The sequence below is a fragment of the Prionailurus viverrinus genome, chromosome D2 (genome assembly GCF_022837055.1).
Source record: "Prionailurus viverrinus isolate Anna chromosome D2, UM_Priviv_1.0, whole genome shotgun sequence".
NCBI classification, from domain to species: domain Eukaryota; kingdom Metazoa; phylum Chordata; class Mammalia; order Carnivora; family Felidae; genus Prionailurus; species Prionailurus viverrinus.
The window spans coordinates 7,684,975-7,705,907 of NC_062571.1; the positions used below are offsets into that span (position 1 = coordinate 7,684,975).

General features: G+C 42.7%; 1 protein-coding gene across 12 annotated transcripts in view; it reads right to left on the reverse strand.

Moving 5' to 3' along the window:
- Window positions 1–20,933, reverse strand: part of RNLS (renalase, FAD dependent amine oxidase) — a 321,158-nt gene that overhangs the window by 98,409 nt on the left and 201,816 nt on the right. For all 12 annotated transcript variants that reach the window (XM_047825154.1, XM_047825146.1, XM_047825147.1 and 9 more), the window contains exon 5: window positions 19,495–19,668. In XM_047825154.1, coding sequence (XP_047681110.1) covers window positions 19,495–19,668 — 174 coding nt within the window. The remainder of the gene's footprint in view (window positions 1–19,494; window positions 19,669–20,933) is intronic.

The following is a 20,933-nucleotide window of genomic DNA, read 5'->3' on the forward strand; positions in this document are numbered from 1 at the left end:
ATGTAAAACCCCACACGATGAACTGGAAATAAAATGAGAATCCCCCTACAGTTCATACTTCCAATTTCAGAAGATGTTTCCCCACAGCTCCAGTATAAATAAATGTATACAAATTCAGGAAATAACCTCCCGGTAAACAATGGAAAATTGTTCACAGAAGAGTGCTCTGCCTTCTCTCGCCAGCTGAGAAAGTAAATGATAACATTCGCCAGTAATCCAAGCTACTTGAAAAATAAACAGCATGTTGCCTATTTCCGCAATACCTGTGAGTGCTGGGAACTTGGAGATAGGGTCGGGAGGGTGGGAAGAGAGCCTGGGCTGGACCACTACCTATTAGAGAGGCATCCCCAAGCCCCGAGAGTGGAGGAGATGTAAGAAGACAAATCTGAGGCAAATCTTCAAAGTCGACAAGGTTTTCTAGTAGACCAGGTGATCAGTGGAAAGGGATGACTTATACAGAGGTGAGGGATGACCCCAGGCTGGGTGTGTTGGCTGGATGGGGAGTACTTCTAGTTCGAGGAAGAAAAAATACACATTGCCTACACAAATTCACTTCCCTATTTCTTTTCCTATTGGACCAGCTTTGGGTCTTATAAAGGGGCTCAACCCAGTTCACACGGTGAAGGTCTTCTACCTGTGATTCTACTTAATAGATTCAAGGAGCCCAGAATCTTAAAGAGAAGACACGGTAAAATTCACCTGCAGGTCAGTTATGACAATCACAGGGGTGAATGTCTACACGGCAGACGTCACCTGCTCGGCATCCACTGGCTCTTCTGTGGCAACAGTACCCAAATTTTGATGTAAGCGGTTAACCCTCTGCCACTTTCATCCCTGGCAAAGGTAGTCCAGGCTGAACTGCTCAGTTAACCCATCCCACCTGGTCACAGTGATTGGTTCCGCAATGGGTGCATACACTGAGCCAATCAGGCCAGTGAGGTTCAATTCCAGGAATACTGTTGAGCTTCCGGAAAATGGGTTCTTTTTGCAACTTGGCCCTGACATGCTTGGTGCCATCCGGTAGTTCACCATAAATGAATCTAAATCAGCAGAAGGTTGAGTCAAGAAATGGACAGAGGCTAAGTCTTTATGATATTGGTTGAATCCATCCAGACAGTGTTACTATTTGTACAGTTCTGCAGCTTGACTCCTGGATTTTTCAGAAACAGTACCAATAAATTCCCCTTTTTGGCAATGTTCCCTCTAAGTTGGGTTTTATGTCACTTGCAGTCTGAACGATCTTAAACGTGTGAAGCATCTAGTACTCTGGCTGGCACGTGTGGTTTCCTCCCACAAATGCCTGTTTCCTTTCCTTCTGTCCTCTCTTCTCACCTGCCTTTAAGTTTCCTCTATATCTCCAGGATATAAAGGTTAGATTGTAGCAGTTTCTTTAAAAAGCTTGACCAAGTAATTATGAGAAAAATGCTTCATGGGCCTAGTCCATTCTTTCAAGTTTCCTTCCAGCTTTGATTTGCCATGAGTCTATCAAATGGAGGTCCAGTTGGCAGTGCTGGTCGCTCCCCATTGTCACCATGGTAGAAACTCCTGGTCCTCAGAGACTAAAAACTAAGAATCCACAGGACCCGGGCGATGAACATGTTTCCCTTCCTCTGAGCTTTCTCCATCTTTGAGTATGCCCTAGATTTGAGGACCTTAATCTCCATCCCACTTTTGAGCCTAAACACAATGAGCTAGTTTGTAGTATGGTCACAACAGGTGCCACACGGTTTGGGGACATCCTGGTCCTTGGTTGCAGCTCTGCTATGACACCGAGAACAGCTCTCGGCAATGCCAGACATACTCGGTTCACACACTGAAATGGATACACAATTCTCAGGTGTCACAGTTCTGTGGGAGAGGATGCGTAACTAACAAGAGTGAAGCGAACAGACCCAGAATTGCGACTATTGCACTTTGCAGAGATATGTGAAGTTGGATTCAGGTTTATTCTGAAAATAACATTACTTTTGCTTACATGTACTTTGACAGATGTGATCTTGACAGCGAAAGAACGGCAGGCCTCTCAGGATCCCCAAGAACTTGACCTGCCCCCATGAAGGGTGCTTTGAGCGTGAATGTCATTTGTCACACGAGCGATGGTAGGAAAACTAGACTTCTAAGTTCTTGCACGTCTGGGATTCTCCAAGGGGGCAGGTGCTGGCGGAGCTTGGACTGGCCTGGTAGGGCTGGGGGAAGAGGTGCGCCCTTGAGGGTCTGGTGAGCACAAATCTGGGAAGTCGGGGAGGGGAGCAGGTGAAACCCCAGATAACACGTTTGGTGTTAGTATCTCATCGTTCAGAAACGAATTTTAAAAGCCACTGTTATTTTCAATATGACAGAAAGTATAGGTTGGAGAAGAATCTAAAAAATGAGAGTCTTGTTTCCAGGTATGGATGAATCTCAATGTATGGGAGGGTGGGTGGTGAACTAGGGAAGTCTCTGTGGGGAGTTTTCCTTAGGAGTTCCAGGACAGAGATTTTTGCTTTTATCAAAACAGAATGATTTAGAGACAAAGAAAGCTCAGGCTGAAGTCACAGTTTTACTTAATTTCCCTAAGCTTTAGCTTCCTCATCTATAAAGTACGGATAATACGATTTACCTCATAGAGTTGTAGAAAGATGATGCACAATAAAACATGTCAGGCCCTTAGCACAGCTTAATAAAGATGGCGGGCGTGAGGCTTCCAGAGGTTGAACAACATTCTGGTTTTCATTTCATTTCTTTTAACTTTCCCAACTCCTGACGCAAGTTGTTTTAAATTACAGCTGTAGAAAACTTCTCTTTGCTTCTTATACAGAAGCAAGTTGTAATGGAGGAAAAACCTGTCCATATTTTTTTCATTATTTTTTTTAAAGGTTTATTTATTTTTGAGAGAGAGAGAGAGAGAGAGAGAGAGAGAGAGAGAGAGAGAGATCGTGAAGCAGGCTCCAGGCTGCAAGCTGTTCAGCACAGGGCTCAACATGGGGCTCGATCTCACGAACCGTGAGATCGTGACCTGAGCTGAAGTCAGACGCTCAACCGGCCGAGCCACCCAGGGGCCCCAAACATGTCCTTATTTGTAATTTAAGATCTAATCACCACACACGCAAGCTGATATGTATGTATACACTGACATATCAAGAGGAAAGGGGTGACTTAAGCTGTAAAACACACGCATGGCATCCCCAAACCCAGATACACGTTGTATAAATCAGAGCTCAAAATTCATATGTATTTCTACATCAGTAGAGTCTTAGATAACATTTCCCTTAGGCTTCCCCCACCACCTTTTCAGGACTTGATTTTTCCAATCACATTTACAACTAAATTGTCAGCTCTGATGATCTTTCGAATAATTCTGGCCTTTACAGAGGAAACAAGTTCTTGAAGCTTCCCATTGTGGCAAACCAAGGAGGCAAGATTTCCAGATTCCACGGCAAAGATGAGCCCTTGCAGATCGACAGACTCCCTGCTAAAGACCCTCAGGAGGTTACGTCTAAGGGAAGTCCGCCACCTGGCCAACAGGGACTCACGTTTGAGTCCTGTGCTCTCCATCATTCCTTAGGTTCCTGCCTTTATTTGCACATGCAAGAAGAAGGTCTGGTTTTGTGCCAGAGACAGATCTCTCCAGACGAGCGCCTTCGAGCAAGCTATGTAAATCGGGAGACTGATTTCAAATTATAGAAATGTTTCTACCTTCTTTGATGGAGCAGACATGTTTATTATTATCCCTTTAAGACAAGGTACATTTTTATATTCCTGTAAGTGTAACTCAAGGATTGCCAAAGACCCAACAAGAATTACTGGCCAGATGAAAAGACAATGTCTCACGGAGATACAGATACCTCAATTCCACAAACATTACATCGACCTCAAAGTACAGATCCTCAAAAAGTTTGCAAAAATAAAATAAGGGAACAAGAGAATATTGGATTAAACGCTATTGAGGGGCGCCTGGGTGGCTCACTTGGTTAAGCATCCGACTTTGGCTCAGGTCGTGATCTCATGGTTCATGGGTTCAAGCCCCGCATCGGGCTCTGTGCTGACAGCTCAGAGCCTGGAGCCTGCTTTGGATTCTGTGTCCCCCTCTCTTTCTGCCTCTCCCCCACTCACGCTTTGTCTCTCTCTCAAAAATAAATACTTAAAAAATTTAGAAAATAAAATAAACACTGTTGAAATTTTACTTATTATCATGTTCAAATATGTTTTAATATTCCCCGTTCAATGCAAGCACTAAGAGAACTGTCTCATTTACCTGAACCCCTAGAATGATGCCCAGGTGTGGGAGTGCAGTAAATGTTGATTGAACGTATGACTGACGAATCACCTATATAGACATAAATAATTTGGGAGGCAAAAGAGAAACGACATAGATTTCTTTCCTTGGAAAGATCGCTCTCCTACAGTCCATCTTTGGACTATGATCTTTTTTCCTTTTATAACGAAACGTGCCATAGGATTATTTTTAAATGACTGAAGCTTATAAAGTCTATAGAAAAATCACGGTCATAACATGAAACTGTTGCAAAGCGAGAATTTTCCTCTACTAAACATTAAAAGTCTTTGTAGGACAGTATCTGAGGGTGACATGAGAGTAAGGCACTGGTAATTACACACCGAGTGAGATGTTACCATAAACAAGGTAAATTAACATGTAAGAAAAGCTTTTTTAAGCTGGTAGAATATATATAAAAATATTGGTAACGTACCAGGATATGGGGTTTAGCATACCTGTAGGTAGCCAGTTTTATTTAATATTAGGAAATCTATTTGAACTGCTTGTTATGTTCGCGGGTGCAGGGAGTTCATTGTTACGGTGCTCCTTGAGCTCTCTGACCATTCCTAGCCTGCTTGGCAGCTAAGCTGGAGCCACATAACTAGTTTTGGTCAGTGGATTACGAGGGGAAGCAAAGTGTGGCACATCTAGTCCAAGTCGGTTAAAAGCCACGGGCCTCCTCCATTTCTTTCTTACCTCCACGGGGACCTTCAGACCTTCCGGGCTCAGGTTCCAGATGGCAGAGCTACAGGATGAAGACGGGCTGCCTGACCTGCGTATGACTTTGTGTAAGTCACAGTGTGTCAGCCACAAGTGCCTCCGTAGCATTAAGATTCAGGGACATGCCTATTAATTACCCTGACTTGTACCTATTGTTGATTTCAAGTGCAGAACTTTTTCAATAAAATGCCCTGGAAAGTCACAGACTTAAAGCAACTCATATTTCAGACCTGGGCCCAAATTGTTGTCTTTTGTTTTCTTCCATGTTTTGATGAGATCTCATTAATTCATTCTAAATTTAGGAAACATTTAATTAAGAAATGACTGTACGTGAAGCACTGTTCCAGGTGCTGGAGATTCAAAGATGGGCAAAGCAAATCTAGTCTTTCCATTCGCGGATCTCACAACTGAAAGGTAAAGCGGACATTAAGCAAGGGCTTGCACAAATCAATGTATGGTTACTGATAATTAAACCTAGTTAAATCAGGAATTCAGGAATGGTCTCTGCAGACAGTGAGACAGGCAGTCTGCCCAGGAAGAACAGAATGGGCGATGGTCTTGAGTGGGCAACACCACGGCAGGAATGAGAGATGTGTCAGGAGGGCTAAGTAAGCTAAGGAGTGAGCAGCTGGTGAAATCAGCATGTGTTAGATGAGGGGTTGGCCAAAGAAGGTCCTTGGGCCAAATCCGGACGGCCATTTGTGTTGGTAAATAAAGTTTTATTGGAACATAGCCACTTCCAATCCTTTCTATAATGTCTGTAGCTTTTGTTACACCAGGAGATCGGTGCAGTTGTGACAGAGACTGTATGGCTTACAGAGTCCAAAGTATTCACCATCTGGCCTTTACAGAAAATGTGTGTGACCCCCGCTCTAGGTCATTCAGGACTTGTAAGTCATGATAAGGATTTGAGATTTAGCGCTTGGTGCAAAGGGAAAGCAGCAAAGGGCTCTGAATGGGAAAGTGAGTGGTTTGAACAGATGTGTGTTTTAAGAAGACCGTTCTGGCTCTGAAGAACGAATCAGAAAGGGACAGCACAGAGAGGCCCGTTAAAATAAGATGGTGTCTCAGTTGTGACAGTGATGATGCAGAGAAGTGAGTTCGACGTCTGTTTTGGAAGCAAGATCAGTATGATTTATTTGGTCACAGGTTGGATATTGGGGCAAAGGAGAGGAAGAAACCAAGGACGGTTCCTGTTTTTTGGCTAAGGAGCTAGGAGATTGGTGGCTCCGTTTTCAGAAACACAGATGATTAGAGAAGGGAACAAATTCTGAATTTTGAAGACAGGCAATCAAGAGCCAGTGCTGCATATGTTAAGTTTGATGTTAACATATATAGTTTTAAAAAAGGGAGTAAGGCAACTCTGGCGAGCATATTCTGAATTCTGCTTGCTGTCCAGGGCTGGAATAATCTTTCCTCTATGTTCCTTGCATTAATTCCTTAAAAAAATTCCATAAATTCCAGGGGCACCTGGGTGGCTCAGTCAGTTAAACATCTGACTCTGGATTTCAGCTTAGGTCACGATCTCATGGTTCGGTAAGATCGAGCCCCACATCGGGGCCTGCTTGGGATTCTCTCTCTCTCCCTCTTTCTGTCCCTCCCATACTCACTCTCTCTCTTCTCTTTCAAAATAAATAAGTAAACTGTAAAAAAAGTTCCATACATTCCATCGATTCTGCCCTTTTAAAGAAAGGGACCATGTTTAGGGGAACAGCATATATTTTAGGATCTGTTTGGGAGAAGTTTTTTCTTTGGCTAAGACCTCCCAAGTTCTGTGAAAACATCTATTTATCCTGAGGCACAAGGAGATTTTCAGCCTGTTGCAGCTTTTATTGGCACCTGCCAAAAGGAAAAACGGAAGGATTTCAATAGTCCTTTAATTGGGCCCTACCCAGGTCCCCAGAGCAGAGGATTTGTCCTAACTGGCACTCGGGCTCGAGTTCTTGGAGTTCCTCTGCGGTGTGAAAGCCCTGTTCTTCTCTGATGACAACCCCTGTGAGCTGTGCCTTCCCAGAACTCAGCAGCAATCAGCAGCCATCCCCCACGATACGTTGTTATTTTGGCCTCCCCCTCATCGCGCCGTATATGAAATGTTGTGTGTTAAGTGGTATTATGATTGGACCCTTTTCCCAAATTGGGCAAGGTTTTCCCCTTGAACCAGCAGACTGGTTTGCCTCTAAGAATATCACTTGATCGCCGTAGTTGTGAAACTGGGCTCAGCTGTAGGTTTGTAACTGATCCAAAGGATTCCGTGAGTGGATGAACTACATCTCTGGGCTGGACGATTTGACCTAAAGCTTTGCTCTAGTTCAAGTAGTGCATTAAAGGGAAGCTTTAGTGTTCACCTTATAAAATGTTGACTTACAACAACCGACACTAAGCAGATGGTGAAGGTTTTATTTATGATTGTGTCCAAATATTTCTGGTCCTTTTCATAGAGGAAATGTACTGGTTTATTGAGGACAATCTTACCTCCTTTACTAATAAGACCAGTGGAATTATTCTCCTTGTTATATTTTCACAGAAAAATAAAAGATTGAATCTAGGTTTTGGCAAAAGTTCCTAAATCAAAGGGACTATAATCTTTATGATATTATTAGCTACTACTGAGAAACCATTATTATGAAGAGAGATGGTGGAAAATGGAACAAACAGACATTTTATTTTTAATAAAAAAGAATGAGTTAGGTTCGGTTGAGCTCAAGGTTCCAAAAATGCCCTTCCTGACTCTATTAAATAATGTAAGGATATATAACATTAACAACAAAGATTTCACCGGGTATATGGATAATAGACATCTATTTCAATGAGGAAAACTGTATTTTAAATTCAAGGATGCTTCATTCTTACAAACATGAATTTGGAATATTTTATACTGAAGAATTCCCCTAGTCCCACAGATCGGTTATAAATATTAATAGAATTTCAATATATTCTTTTCAGATTCCCATGTTTAATATTCATTCATATTATGCAGGGAATCCAGTGACCTGTAAGGTATACACGGATACTTCTCATTATCTAAACGAGCACATATATGAAGTCTGTAGGGGCAATGGTCATTAAAACTAGTAGGGCCCTTTAGAGGGCATATCAAAGCCTCTTCAGCTCACTTAAAAACAAGAAAGTCACTCGTAATAAACTAAAGGGCTCTTTAGGCGAAATTGACACAATAATGTCATATCTGAGCAAAATGATGGACTGGTGATTCTGGACAGAGCTAAAAATGCTAACTGACATAAAGTGCTTATAAAACACAATGCAGCGATTTCCTGTGGGGAGACCCTGCGGTCCGCCTTCGAAACCTGCTCTCACGTTTGTCTCGGCCCTTTGATTTGCTGACGACCTAACTCCAGTGTCTTACTTTTCTCAGAGATGCTGTCGTGTAAATTTTTTTTTGGACTCATGTGCATGCAAAATGTCACCCGAGATTCCACAAAAAGAAAGAAGAACCACATCTAATTTAATGCTGTCCCTCAATACCTTATTCAGGTAAAGAGGTATTGTTTACCCCCCAAATAATATGTGTTATTATTTTTGATGAAAGATAATATACTTGTTTTTAATGTCCACTTAGTTTTGAGAGGGAGGCAGAATCCGAGAGAGAGGGAGACACAGAATCTGAAGCAGGCTCCAGGCTCTGAGCTGTCAGCACAGAGCCCGACGAGGAATTCGAACTCAGGAACGACGAGATCAGGACCTGAGCTGAAGTTGGACACTTAACCAACTTAGCCACCCAGGCGCCCCAAAAGATAATATAATTTAATTAAATTTGTACCCCTGGCAATTTCCTTTTCTCTTCTCTTTCTCAAAATCAAAGAAGTTTGTATAATAGACTGGGACGGTAAAACAACTTCTATGTGACAACAACTATAAAGACAGCATTTTCTGTCCTAGTACTAGGCGGCACTAGGAGTTTTGGAAATACCGTCACACTCAACCCCTACAACATTCCTGGGAGACATTATTAGCCTTATACTCACAGTCCAGGTTACTGAAGCTTAGAGAGAGTACGAAACTCACTCATGGTTACAGAGCTTTGAGGTTGAGTCCCATGAAAAGGCTGGTATTCAACCATTTTCTTTTTTTTTCTTCAGTTTATTTATTCATTTTGAGAACGAGAGAGAGGGAAAGAGAGAGAGGAAATCCCAAGCAGGCCCCGCCACCCCAGTGCAGAGCCCAGCGCAGGGCTCGATCCCACCAGCCGTGAGATCATGACCTGAGCTGAAATCAAGGGCTGGATGCTTGACTGACTGAGCCACCCAGGCGCCCCTGGTTTCAAACATTTTTAATCCACCAAGACTAAAGCAATATAAACGGCTCAACCTAATTCGGAGTGTTGAGTTCTAATTCCACGCTAGGTCTACGTGATTGCAAAGCCCACTGCATCATGCTGGATAATACTGGTCATTTCTGACCCTCTGTGGTAATAAAAGCCAGGTCATGAATCCAACAGTGAAGAACTCATCACTCCTGAAGCTTGGGTTAATGTGAACTCATCGTTTATGGCAAGGTTTTTTATGCAAGATACCATTTCATTTCAATGCCATTGGGATATACAAAAAGGATATCTGCCAGACTGTGGCAGACTAATGACACATTTGCAGAGCTTATCACATATATTGTAAGTTAAATATTTCAGCTGGAGCACAGTTGCTCTTTATCCAAGTATTAAAAAGAATTATCTTTCCCAAAGAGAACAGCGAGAGCCTCTGAAACATAACCTTGGAAATCAAGGTCTGTGTTATAAGGCATCATTCGAAATAGAAGTCTGTTCCCTAGAGACCACGGTAAAATTGTTACTGAGGGTACTTGAACCTCTTTGGGGAGAGGGCTCCATGAAATGTCCAGGTCTTACCGGCAATACCTGTGAGATGGTCTAGCCAACTAGTCCCAATGTTTAAGGCATGGCACAGAGCCTCCCGAAGAGGCTTCTCATCATCCTCATTGCCAAGAACTCACATATGCTTTTCAAAGGCTTCCACGTTCAGCAATTACAAAGAAAGATAATTTATTTTCCATGATTTAAAGGGCACCGGTAACAGACCCTTAGATTGTTCTAGGGATGAACAATTGGCTGACTAGCCATTACTTTTCCTTGCCTGCTAAGTGGGTGACCAGTGCTGATGTACTAATTCCCAGTGCCAGTGACGTATTAATTCTCAGGACCAGGGGAGGGTAGCTCAAAGGTGCATTGAGGATGACGGGCTCAGCAAATTATTGAGCGCCAAATACGTACTCTTGTTATGCTGTGATGCCAGAGTCTATCTCTTGTTTTCAGTCTCGATTCATCAGCTGATGAACAGAATGCATAATGGACCATGTCATGTATCTTGCTACAGGAGAGAACTTCTTCTTTTTTTTTTTAAGTTTTTTTTAAACCCTTATTTATTTTTGAGAGAGAGAGACAGAGACCAAGCAGGGGAGGGGCAGAGAGAGAGGGAGACACAGAATCCGAAGCAGGCTCCAGACTCTGAGCTGTCAGCACAGAGCCCGACACGGGCCTCGAACCCACGGACCGCGAGATCATGACCTGAGCTGAAGCCAGACGCTTAACCGACTGAGCCACCAAGGGGTCCCCAGGAAAGAACTTCTAATTCTGGAGAAAGCAGCAGGCTCTGCAAATGGGGCCTATCAAGTCTTCAGCCCATGAGATGTTTAGACTGACCTTAGGAGGAATTCTTGACAGGGAGGAAAATGGTGAAATCTTTTCTGAGGGAGCTCTGGGCAAAGGAAAAGTCCCACCCCTGCGATCGATGTCATCATAGTCCCACATAAAAATGGACCAGAATTGAGATTCGTCAAGCTCTCGTCCACCTCAGCAGTCTACACTATCTCCCAGGACCTGAGGCTCACAAGCTGTCTAAGCGTTATGCAGCTTTACAAGACTGTTCTCAACTTTCAGAGGTTGAGAGATGCCTCCAGAATGATGAAAAACAGGCACTTGTCTGGGAAGCAGAGCACAGCACATCATTTTGAGCCTTGGCTTCTAACCCAACGTGTCGACAGCTTCCCCTCAAACCACAGTACGGACTTAACTTCAAGATCCTTCAGAACAGTTCAGTCCCACAGAGACAGTTTTTTCTTAATTCCAAGTTCTCCCAATGGGTTGAGATGGTCATAGGTATTATGGAAGCAGCAAGTTGGGTTGGCTTGAGGTCCAAAGGACGAGAAGTCCTGTCTTGATTCAAAATAAGGTTCTCAAACGGATGTGGGCTCGCCATACTCCAAGCTTCTGCTTAGAAATGAACCTGAAGAAGCCTCAAAGTTCCTACGTAATTTCGTCCTAGATATTCCAAAAAGTGCCTGGACTGTGTTGACTTACTCAACAGGACCCCCAATAAAAAGCCAGCGTGGATTTATAGCAGTCGCTGAATCCAGAGCTATGTTGGGTCGTAGGGGGCTATGGGAGGGGTCACAGATCAAATCATCCAGCAAAAAAGTTACAAATCCACACGGTCAGTCATCCCTGAGGTCAAGCCAGAGCCTTTCACCACCTTGTTTTCTTTTTCCTCTTCCCCTTCTCTGCCCCCTGCCTTCCCCATTGTCTTGGGATGTCTGAGATTTTCTCCTCAATTAAGCAAAGAAATTCAGCTCTCCGTTTCCACTCCCAATTGGCATCTCATCTCTTTTGGGTGCTCAGCAGACAAAAGAACCATCCCTTAAAAGGACTGTGATCACAAATAGCCAAAATTAGATGTTATTACATTTAACGCAGCAGGGTTTTTTTTTTTCATCACATAAAAAAAGTTATACGACCTTTGTTAGGCAGAGAGGTCAGAAAGGCTGTGGCAATTCCCACCTGTGCCCTTCTGCCGATCTTTCCCCCCTTGCTGTTCACTGGCCTTCCTCACCTCCTCACCAAGCCAACATCGGGTATTTTTCCCCTCTTCTAAACCAGCAGCAGTAATGGCGGCCTTCCTCCCTTTTTCTTCTGTTCTCGTCTATGACCTGTAAATTTCAGATCCATACACCCATTCACCATAAACCATCACCCGATTCTCCCTCCTGCCTTTCGCCCCACTAACGGTGGATAAAGCCACACGCAGTCACCAGCATATCTGGCTCCTACATTCAAAACCAATTCTGGGCCAACATAAAGGTCTTTGGTAAATCTCCGCCTGACAGCCACGACTTCAGACCGACAGCCCAAGCGAAAATACCATTCTCAGAGAGCAGGGCAGGCAGAGCACAAAGGTGGAAGGTTGACACAAAGAGAGATTTAGAATATTTAATGTTTAAGATTCCCTTCTTAGGGTGGCTGCTACGTAAGTTTGTAATTCGTCGTTGTTTGTAGTTATAGAAATGCCGGGAAGCTATAGCCTCCAGACTTTCCTTCCCCTTTCGTTCACTGCCTCTCGGACATTTCATGACTTATTTGTATCTATTGAACTTTTTAGTAGCCCTGGGAGAAAGTTAAATAATGGGCCAGGCTAAAGTTTCTGATTTATTCATGGATTTCAATGTTTCATAGCCCCCATCTTTCATTTCTTCACCTAAAGAAAGAAGATTATGGGCTTCATGTCGACAAAAGGTCTTAGGTGCTCTTTTAGAAGCTCATATTATTGGGGTGCCTGGGTGGCACCCATGATTTTGATTTTTCAAACCCACCGTTTTGATCACAGATGTGAGTTAACGTTCTCTATAATGTATGTATCAGTGCGTCCATTTATATTATGAGGACGCTTCCTTGACTCTAAGTCACTCGCCCAACAGACTTGGGATCTCCTTCCTTCAAAATTCCTCATGTGAGTAGACTTCATGGAACTTCATTTCGTGAGGGTGGGGACTAAGAATCCTTAGTTCTTAGCGCAGTGTCTGGCACAGAGGCATTCGAGGCATATTTATAAATAACTGCTCAGCGGGGCGCCTGGGTGGCTCAGTTGATTAAGCGTCTGACTTCGGCTCAGGTCATGATCTCACAGTTAGTGAGTTCGAGCCCGGCGTCAGGTTCTGTGCTGACAGCTCAGAGCCTGGGGCCTGCTTCGGATTCTGTGTCTCCCTCTCTTTCTCTGCCCCTCCCTTGCTTGCACTGTGTCTCTCTCAAAAATAAATATTAAGAAAAAATTAAAAAAAAACTGCTCAGCAAATTGAGAATGGAAACATATAAATCAGATATTTCTGAGTTCGGTTTCTCTGAAAGAAACCTCCATAAAATATATTTTCCCGGTAATACACTCCACAGGATATTTTTAAAGTTTGTTTCTGATGTTATATATTTAGCTGCTTTTCCACTTTCCCTCCATCTCTGGCACTGATTTTCATAGGAGTTCATTTGTTTGGCAAGTGGGAGAACAGGCTATCTGGGATGCAAATCTTTCCCACTGAGGACAGCCTGATGGGGAAACCAGGGGCTCAGAGGGATCTGTTGTTTGTTTTCACTTTGCAGGCAAATGTCCTCCTTACAATTGGGCTCAGTTATGTTATCCCCCAAAGAAAATTCTTTTTGATTTTAGAATCGGCAAATATTACGTGAAATGAGATCAGTCAATTTCATAATTTGAAACCCAAAGATTTAAGTGACAACAGTTATTTATTTTTACGTCTATGTACATACACAGGTATACGCACACATATATGTTTTTCCTCCTGAGACATCACCCCAAGATTTTAATATTACAGTCATGTGACATTCTGTGACATCACTGTAATGATGAGATGGATATTTGTAATTAGTATTTGCTGTTTGGTAATTGTCTTTATGTGGACAGCAGCCGTTACATAATGGAGTCACAAATGACTACACCTATTACACAAGACATCGTATCATGCATTTTGTAACTGGCTATTGCCAGTTATTTTAAGATGGTCATTGCTATTTTACCAGAGAACTCTGCTTCTGGAGTTGGTATTTTAAAACAAAACTTAACAGAAGCCCGTGAGGGAGGGGAAGGAAAAAAAAAAAAAGTTAGAGAGGGAGATAGCCAAACCCTAAGAGACTCTTAAAAACTGAGAATAGGGGCGCTTGGGTGGCTCAGTCGATTAAGTGTCCGACTTCGGCTCAGGTCATGATCTCGCAGTTTGTGAGTTCGAGCAGCATCAGGCTCTGTGCTGACAGCTCAAGAGCCTGGAGCCTGCCTCAGATTCTGTGTTTCCCTCTCTCTCTGCCCCTCCCTCTGCTTGTACTCTGTCTGCCTGTCTGTCTCTCTCAAAAGTCAATAAACATTAAAAAAATTAAAAAAAAAACAGCTGAGAATAAACTGAGGGTTGATGGGGAGTGGGAGGGAGGGGAGGGTGGGTGATGGGCATTGAGGAGGGAGGGCACCTTTTGGGATGAGCACTGGGTGTTGTCTGGAAACCAATTTGACAATGAATTTCATATTAAAAAAAATAAATATATTCAAATATTCAAATAAATAAATAAATAAAACAAAAACCTGAACAGGAAACCTGACCGTTTTTCATGATTACAGTTCTTTTTTTTCCTTTCCCTTTCTCGCTATAGCCCCTTTTCCTTCTTCTCCCTCCTGCTCTTTTGTTCTTATAAAGTGCTACCTATGTGGATTGCATTGTCTGCAGGTTTAGGGAGAGATAATTCCACGTTCATTTGCGTCCTAAAGCAGGCCGCTTTGTGTTGTCAACGGCGCAGCTCTCTGCTTAACGGAAACAATCATAAACTCCCCTTTTTTTAACGTTTACTTACTTTTGAGAGAAAGAGAGCATGAGCAGGGGAGGGGCAGAGAGAGGGGGAGACACAGAATCCGAAGCGGGCGCCAGGCTCCGAGCCGTCAGCACAGAGCCCGACGTGGGGTTGGAACCCATGAAACCATGAGATCATGACCTGAGTCGAAGTCAGACACTCAACCGACTGAACCACCCAGGCGACCCAATCATGAACTCCCTTAAGCAAACCCAAGATGACTAGATGTAAGGCCCCAGCCTCATCCCAATTATTTATGGGATTTTATATTATGCTCCTGTCTTTTAGAAAGAGTTGATGTATTAAACAGCTCTACGGAATAACATTTCTGCACCTGTTGTAAAACAGCTATTAAAGGCAATACACATTATCTTAGTGTTTGTTACTCAAGGATCCCTAATAATAAAGTTCTTGCAGGTATAAATTCCATGGCATGAAAAAGTTTGTTCGTTTGTTTGTTTTCTTTTGGGATGAACTGAATTGAACCCTTTGGGGAGTTACTGAAGCTATGTAATTACGGTCATTGGCCACCACATTTCTAGAGTTGCAGATTGTATTCATCTCCTCAGGTTGCTTCCCATTGGCTCTTTTACTAGCATTAACACTCCTCCAGATGGTGAACAGGGAAGGATGCTAAAACTGTGGCCAATCATTTTCAGGGTAACGTCTATACTTTATTTATTCAGGCCATGCTGCCTCCTATCTGCCCTGGTAGCAGAGAGTTGCATTTACCAAAGATAGGCTTTTATATTTACACCCTTTGCTTTGGAAAATATAATATTCAGATTCTAGACTGGCATCGTTAGTTGGAACAGTAGGTACCATAGATACTGACTTATTTGTTAAGTGCTACATGAAGCTCTTTATGTGTTTAAACCATTTCATCCTCAACTTTTTTGGGGTGGGTATTTGTTTCCCTCACATCTTATTGGTTAGTAAACAGAGAGGTTAAGTAATTTATCCAACATCACACAGCTAGTAAGAGGTAGAGAACTGACTTGAATCCAGGAACTTACTCTGGCCAGTCTAACTCCAAATATAAGATCTTGAGAGGGACCTCTGAGATCTTCTTGGGAGGTGTGAAATAACAGGAAGAAAATCTATATATCTATATCTATATCTCTATATCTATATCTATCTATATATAATCTATATCTATATCTATCTATATCTATATTTAGATCTATATCTATCTACATTTATATCTGTATCTATCTATATCTCCCTTCGGCTCTCGGCACAGACCTCCTAAAAATCTTTGTAATTTCCCAAGTGATAAAAGCACTAAAAACATCTTTTGTTCTAATATTTGATCCTTGGGGCGCCTGGGTAGCTCAGTCGGTTAGGTGTCCAACTTCGGCTCAGGTCATGATCTCAGGTTCTGTGAGTTCGAACCCCGGGTCGGGCTCTGTGTTGACAGCTCGGAGCTTAGAGCCTGCCTTGGATTCTGTGTCTCCCTCTCTCTCTGCCCCTCCCCTGCTCACACTCTGTCTCTCTCACTCTGAGAAAAATAAATAAACATAAAAAAAAATCTAATATTTGATCCTTGATCCTGGTTCCTAACACAGAGCTCCTAAGTCCTGTGGAATCTCTTGAATGACAGGAGTATCTTTTGAGGCAACTTTTGGTGGGTTCCAGGGTGGTTTCAGGCTTCTTCCATCTTCAAAAAAAAATCAGTATTTTCCTTTCGATGGCTCCCACGCCAGCCTTTGCTGCCCCCCTTATTGGCCTACAATTCCTGTCCAGGTCTGAAGCCAGGGTTTCTCAGGGGTGTCCAGGGGAACCATTTCTGTGGGACATTAGTAGGTGTGGTGCTCAAATAAAATATCCCATGGTCAAATACATTTGGGAAGTTATAGATGAAATGAAGTGAGAAGGAGGCTTTTCTATAGGAATGTCTTTTAATTGGATAATATGACCTGAGACTTTAAACTAGAAGCCAAGTCGGTAGCATTTTGCAAACTTATGTGATGGCAGAACCCTGTTCCAAAGAGCGTATCAAGGAACTGGTGTTCCATTGAGCACATCTGGGGAAACACAAACCGAAGTATAATGGCTCCTACCCGTAACCATAGGGGTCTATAGTTCAAGTTAGGTCTCATGTATCTTGGTATTTAGACCCTCTGCCTCAGGCGATTTGGTTCTGGGGGTGGCTTTCTGCAGGTACGGACCATTCCTAACCTCTGACGTTGATGACTCCTTGTCCTTTGTCTGGTCTGGGCCACTAGTCCTTCCTCCTCTGGATCTCTTCAAGACTTAACAACAGACTGTATTTTGTGGACTCAACCCTGTTACCTTTTATCTTGTTGCTGCCTTACCCTGACGGAACAAAAATGCCCCCCTTCATTCGTTGAGTGTGCCCATTTACGGCATTAGTTTTAGATTCAATCCAACACTCCAAGTAAAGCGTGGGTGTGGGACAGTGTCGGTAACATAAAGAGACAGCTCTTGCTGGGCTACTTAAAAATCAATAAAATACAGTGGAGTCACTACATGGACATTTATGGACATCGTGTGAATTCAACTAGACACACTTAGCACCCTGGCCCCAGATAGGGAGAAAAAAAAGTTTAAGTGCAAGGTAGTTAGATTTTATGTTAGGGGATGCCATTACTGCAGGCCTCTCATAATTTACAACTTGCATAATCCAAGATTAATTTTCCATAAAACTGGCGAAGGAAGGCAGGCGTTTCTTTGCTGTCTGAAGAGGCAACCTCAGAAGCGGTAGCAAAAACATGGCTTCTAATCTACCCAGCCTTCCCGCTTTGAAATTGTGTGGTTGCGAACACACACACACACACACACACACGCAAATTTCTTTTCATTTCGATTGTTTCAGATGTTGCCAATCATGTGAAAATGTATTAATATTTTACGTTGCACTCTTCCACATTTGCACAACTCTTTAATAAAGTGCTACCCCCATGCACTGTGTGTGTTTTCCCCCACGACCCCACTCTCATTTGTACAGCGATTTAATCTGTTAGGAGATCTGACTGCTGTTTTTCCCTTTCCCGTGTGCCTTTCACAGTAGAAAATACCACTCCGTCCTCTATCGGCAAGCCAACTATTTCATCTGGCCTCACCCAAAGAAACAAATCTACTAAACGCTGAAAAAATGGCTACACTCAATTTACTGAAAGTTATGTCACTCTCCGAAATGTCATGGCGTTTAAAGGGATTTTCAAAGAGAATTTTGAATATCCGTGATTCTTCTCTTCATGTGTTACCTCCCATATAAGATGTGACTCTACTTGGAAAGAATTGGGCTTACATATTGCCAACCTAGCGTCCACTACTCCCTTCTTTTTATTTATTTATTTCTCTTAGCTCCAAAGGCTGGGAAGTCCAAGATCAAGGTGCCAGCTGATTTGGTTCCTGGTAAAGCCTCTCCTCCTGATCGCAGACAGCCCCCCTTCTCGCCATCTCACTATCCTCACCTGACCTTCCCCTGGTATGTGCACAAGGAAAGAGATCTCTCTCTTGCTCACTTAATAAGACCACCGATCATACTGGATGAGGACCCCACCCTTATGACCTCATTTAACCTTAATGGCATCCTAAAAGCCATCTCCAAACATAATCACACTGAGGATTTGGGCTTCAACACAAGAATTTTGGAGAGGAATTCAGTCCACAGTGGATAATATAACAAATGACCTTACGTTATTTAAACGAGTTTAAATGGATTTTTCTGTTATATATTACCGCATGCACCCTGTCAGATAGCATATCTTATGAAGCAATACACAAAGGATAATGTCTAATTCGTGGCATACAACATGAGAAGATCAAGGGCCATTCTCCTCTTCTTAGAACAAAGCAGTTGTAGAGTTAAAAATAGTTAGTCCATTGCCGTTACAGGGCATTTCATGAACTGCTGATTGTACATATATGTGGTATCATGTTAACATAAACAGTCTGGCCCCGAGGGAGTCTTAAGTTATAAAAGAAACATTTTTCTAAGATCATGTGCTCTGATATAAAAACCATACTCCAGCCCCGTTCTGTCATTATAAAGTTCTGGCAAGCCGGGAAACGTTAGTTGGTGATTTTATCAAGCGAGACGTCTAACTAACGGCTTGATGAAACCATCCCCTGCACCATAAAACAACACAACAAATTGAAATGACGATTCCCTTCAAGAATTTAGTCATTTTCCATCATTACAGTTTATTCTTCAAGAAAAGCAGTATCTCAGGGACCATGCTAATCCTACAAATAAGAATACCCTTTCTCCTTTATTCCTAAGATGAGCATCATGTTTATTCTAGCAATTCAAATCTAATTTTAATAACAACCTTCCACAAAAAATGTGGAGTGGAGATTTTAGCCCTAGTATTCTAGTAAAGCTCTTACAAAACCTTTTACCTATCATTGTCGTTATATTGTAGACAAAGTAATTTTGTGTAGTCGTCCGGATGAAAGTGAGGTAAATAAAATTATACGGAAGTGAAGGGTTTTCGTAACATAGTCAAATTCACTTTTTTACTTCTAGCCTGGGAAGTGGAGAGAGCAGCGCTTACCAAGTTTTAAAAAGAGCCAAACGAACAAAACACAATGAGTAGAGATACTTCTGCATATAGATCGACCCATATTAAAGCAATCACACTTGGGCCATTTTGAAATCTTCAAACTCCTGACACGATTTTCATGAACTTGGTAATACAAACCGTGTGGGGAATGATTTTTCTGAAAAACTTTGCTGGTTGCACTGTGTATTTTATTATTGGCCAAATGTGACATTAAATTTTATCCCCTGTGGCTTGGAGTTAAATGCTTGCTCTGTTCAGAATGGCAACACTCAATTAAACAGCATTTTTCGTGATCTACACCCACCATTGTTACTGTATTTAAGGGAAATAATGGGGGTACTGACCTATATTGCGTTTCTTATTATCGATGGAGATGAAGCGTGTGCAGGGATTACTGGTGATGTACTGTCCAGCCCAAGGGACATCAATCTTCGTGCCAGCTTCATAAAAGAGGCCCAGAGCGTAGCGAGAAGAGTAGCGCACAGACTCCAGTTGCTGCCTTTGGCATTCACTAATTACTGCAGGAGAAAAAGTACAGGGCATCAAACTTGAAAACATCATCTTTCCTGTTAGTGCATCAAACACAAAACCCCTCTAAGCCAGTCCCCACCGTGCCCCTCACCTCCGTCTCACTCATGATGAACGTTGAAAGGCAGTGCAAGCTAGCGTCAGCTCTGATTTCTTTTCAGAATGATCACTGACCTTGGCACAACTGCTTTTATCAAGCTGGAAGTCCAAACTCTAGACCAGCATTCAAGGCTCTCGAAATCTGACGCCGAGTTGCTTTCCTAGCTTTGTATCCTAGTTATTATCTGACAACGTTAGAAAATCCTTATCCTGAACATTTTCTGTGAGACAGGGTCTTTGCCAAACACTCGATATAGGCCTTTCACTGTATCCTAACAACCACCGTATAGAGAGTGGTATTTGCATGTTCCCGGTAAGAAGGCTAATGCTCCATTCCTTATGGACCGCTTTAAATTCTTCCATGTCATATAGGGACTTATTTTTCTGTCACCATTCTTGCAGTGGATTAGAACAGTTCCTTAAGCACGGTGACCATGCCTTAGGCATCTCGGTCATAGCCTCTACCCTACTCATACACTACTCATCCAAAAACGAAAGGATAAAGGAACAGAAAGGCAAACACAGACACACAAAGTTAGTTAAAATGTAGGAGTTAAATATAGCAAAACCTTGGTTTGCAAGCATAACTCGTGGTGGAAACATGCTTGTAATCTGAAGCACTTGTCTGTCAAAGTCAATTTCAAGAACGAGCGGCTCAGTGGTGATCACGTGATGTTCAGTGTCGCATACAACTTGCATTGCAAGACATCGTTCATTTGTCAAGTTAAAATGTATTAGAAATATTTGCTCGTCTGGTGGAACACAGGCAGAACGAGCTACTTGCAATCCAAGGTTTTACCGTAATCAATCAACAAATGGAAAAAAAAAAAAAAAACAGGAAAGGAATTAGGCAGGCTTGGGTTCAAATTCTGATTCTACCATGTGACATTGGTCAAGCTACTTATCCCTTTTTAAAAAAAATTTTTGATGTTTTTAATTTATTTTTTGAGAGAGAGAGAGAGAGAGAGAGAGAGAGAGCACAAGTGGGGGAGGGGCAGAGAGAGAGGGAGGCACAGAATCGGAAGCAGGCTCCAGGCTCTGAGCCATCAGCACAGAGCCCGACGCGGGGCTCGAACCCATGAACCCTGACATCGTGACCTGAGCCAAGGCAGACGCTTAACTGACTGAGCCACCCAGGTGCCCCTCAAGCTACTTA